Here is a 1,732-nt window from a genome sequence, read left to right as displayed (position 1 = left end):
ATCCCGGCACCGCCTGCCCCACCACGGAATGTCACACCTGGATGCTGATTGTGTGTGTGTCCCTCATCCCGGCACTGCCTGCCCCACCACGGAACGTCACACTTGGACACTGATGAGCTCTGTGTTTGTGTGTGTGCACACTGAGTACACAGGACGGAGTACCTTTTGTTAGATGTCACATCAAGCTCCACCTGCTGGTGCTCACAGCTCCTTGTTCACCTCCTCCAGCGCGTCCTCCATGGTCAGCGGGGCAGGTCTGTGGCGCCTAATGTACTGTCAGGCAGAGGACAGACCACACCGTCACCATCGTCACCTCAGCACTCTGAGACAGGGTGCTGGAGGAGGGAGTGGAGCCCGCACCTGTCCGTAAAACCACAGGATGTATGTGACAGGTTGGCACACGGGGCTGTGGGAACACTGAGGGAAGGGGGACACCCAGGTCAGCCCTGCGAGTGGGGAGCCCTGACAGAAAGGGAGGGGTGCCTGTGGGTGCCCTTGGAGTGGCTGAGATCAGGGAGAAGCGCCTGGAGCAGACAGCTGGGAGCTATGGTGGGCTGCAGCCAGGTGGCACAGTCAGCTGGCTTCTGCCTGCATCGGATTGGCTGATGGACGCCCAACAGAGGCATGAGTTCAAAGCCCCCAGAGGGGTGCAATGAGCAAAGCTGAGACTGTAGAGACCCATGGGACTCACAGCCTGCCCTCTTCAGCAGATAAACCACAGGGAAACGAGAGGCCTGGCGTGCAGGGGACCCCGAGGGCGCAGTTCCAAAACGGCGTCCCCGAGGCACATGGGAGAAACGCCCAGCCTGCTTGCACGCCCAGCATCGCTTTCATGGGGCTTCCTGAGGATCCCCAACCACTCAATGCTGAGAACCGGTCGCTGCTCTAGACTTAAGAGGCTCAAAGGACACATCAGGTAGTATGGACTTTGGATCTGGATTACAAAATTGGAACAAAACACACAACTTTAAATGAGACAAGCAGAAATCTCAACACTGGACATTCCTTGATACTTGGTAAATTTGGTTTGTGTATTATCATAGCATTATGGTTGGTTATTTGAGACAGAGTCTCGCTATGTCGCTCACTACAGCCTCAACCTCCCCAGCTCAAGTGATCCTCCCACCTCAGCCTCCCAAAGAGCTGAGACTACAGGCACATACCACTATGCTCGGCTAGTGTTTTTGTATTTTTTGTAGAGATGGAGTCTTGCTATGTTGCCCAGGCTGGTCACGAACTCCTGGGTTCAAGCGACCCACCCTGCCTCAGCTTCCCAAAGTGCTGGGATTACAGGAGTGAGCCACCATGCCTGGCCTTGAACATCACTTGTTAGAAATAAACATTGAAAAATTTGTATATAAAATGTTTAAAGCAGGGGGCGGTGGCTCACGCCTATAATCCCAGCACTTTGGGAGGCTGAGGCGGGTGGATCACCTGAGGTGTGGAGTTCAAGACCAGTCTGACCATCATGAAGAAACCCTGTCTCTACTAAAAATATGAAAAATTAGCTGGGCATGGTGATGCACACCTGTAATCACAGCTACTCGGGAGGGTGATTCACTTGAACCCAGGAGGGGGAGGTTGTGGCGAAGCGAGATCGTACCATTGCACTCCAGCCTGGGCAACGAGCGAAACTCAGTCTCAAACAAAAAAAATTCATAAAGTTTATAAATAGATCACCATAAAGGACTGTGTATAGTATAACGCCTTTTTCTTTTTCTTTTTTTTTTTT

General features: G+C 52.6%; 1 protein-coding gene across 2 annotated transcripts in view; it reads right to left on the bottom strand.

Moving 5' to 3' along the window:
* LOC105546596 (chromosome unknown open reading frame, human C19orf44) overlaps positions 1 to 1,732 on the bottom strand; it is a 36,416-nt gene that overhangs the window by 4,509 nt on the left and 30,175 nt on the right. For both annotated transcript variants that reach the window (XM_011989861.1, XM_011989856.1), the window contains exon 7: positions 163 to 273. In XM_011989861.1, coding sequence (XP_011845251.1) covers positions 202 to 273 — 72 coding nt within the window. In that variant the 3' untranslated portion in view covers positions 163 to 201. The remainder of the gene's footprint in view (positions 1 to 162; positions 274 to 1,732) is intronic.

This window comes from Mandrillus leucophaeus, unplaced genomic scaffold (assembly GCF_000951045.1).
Source record: "Mandrillus leucophaeus isolate KB7577 unplaced genomic scaffold, Mleu.le_1.0 Scaffold11, whole genome shotgun sequence".
In the NCBI taxonomy this organism is placed as follows: Eukaryota; Metazoa; Chordata; class Mammalia; order Primates; family Cercopithecidae; genus Mandrillus; species Mandrillus leucophaeus.
This window is presented reverse-complemented; position numbering and strand designations above follow the sequence as displayed.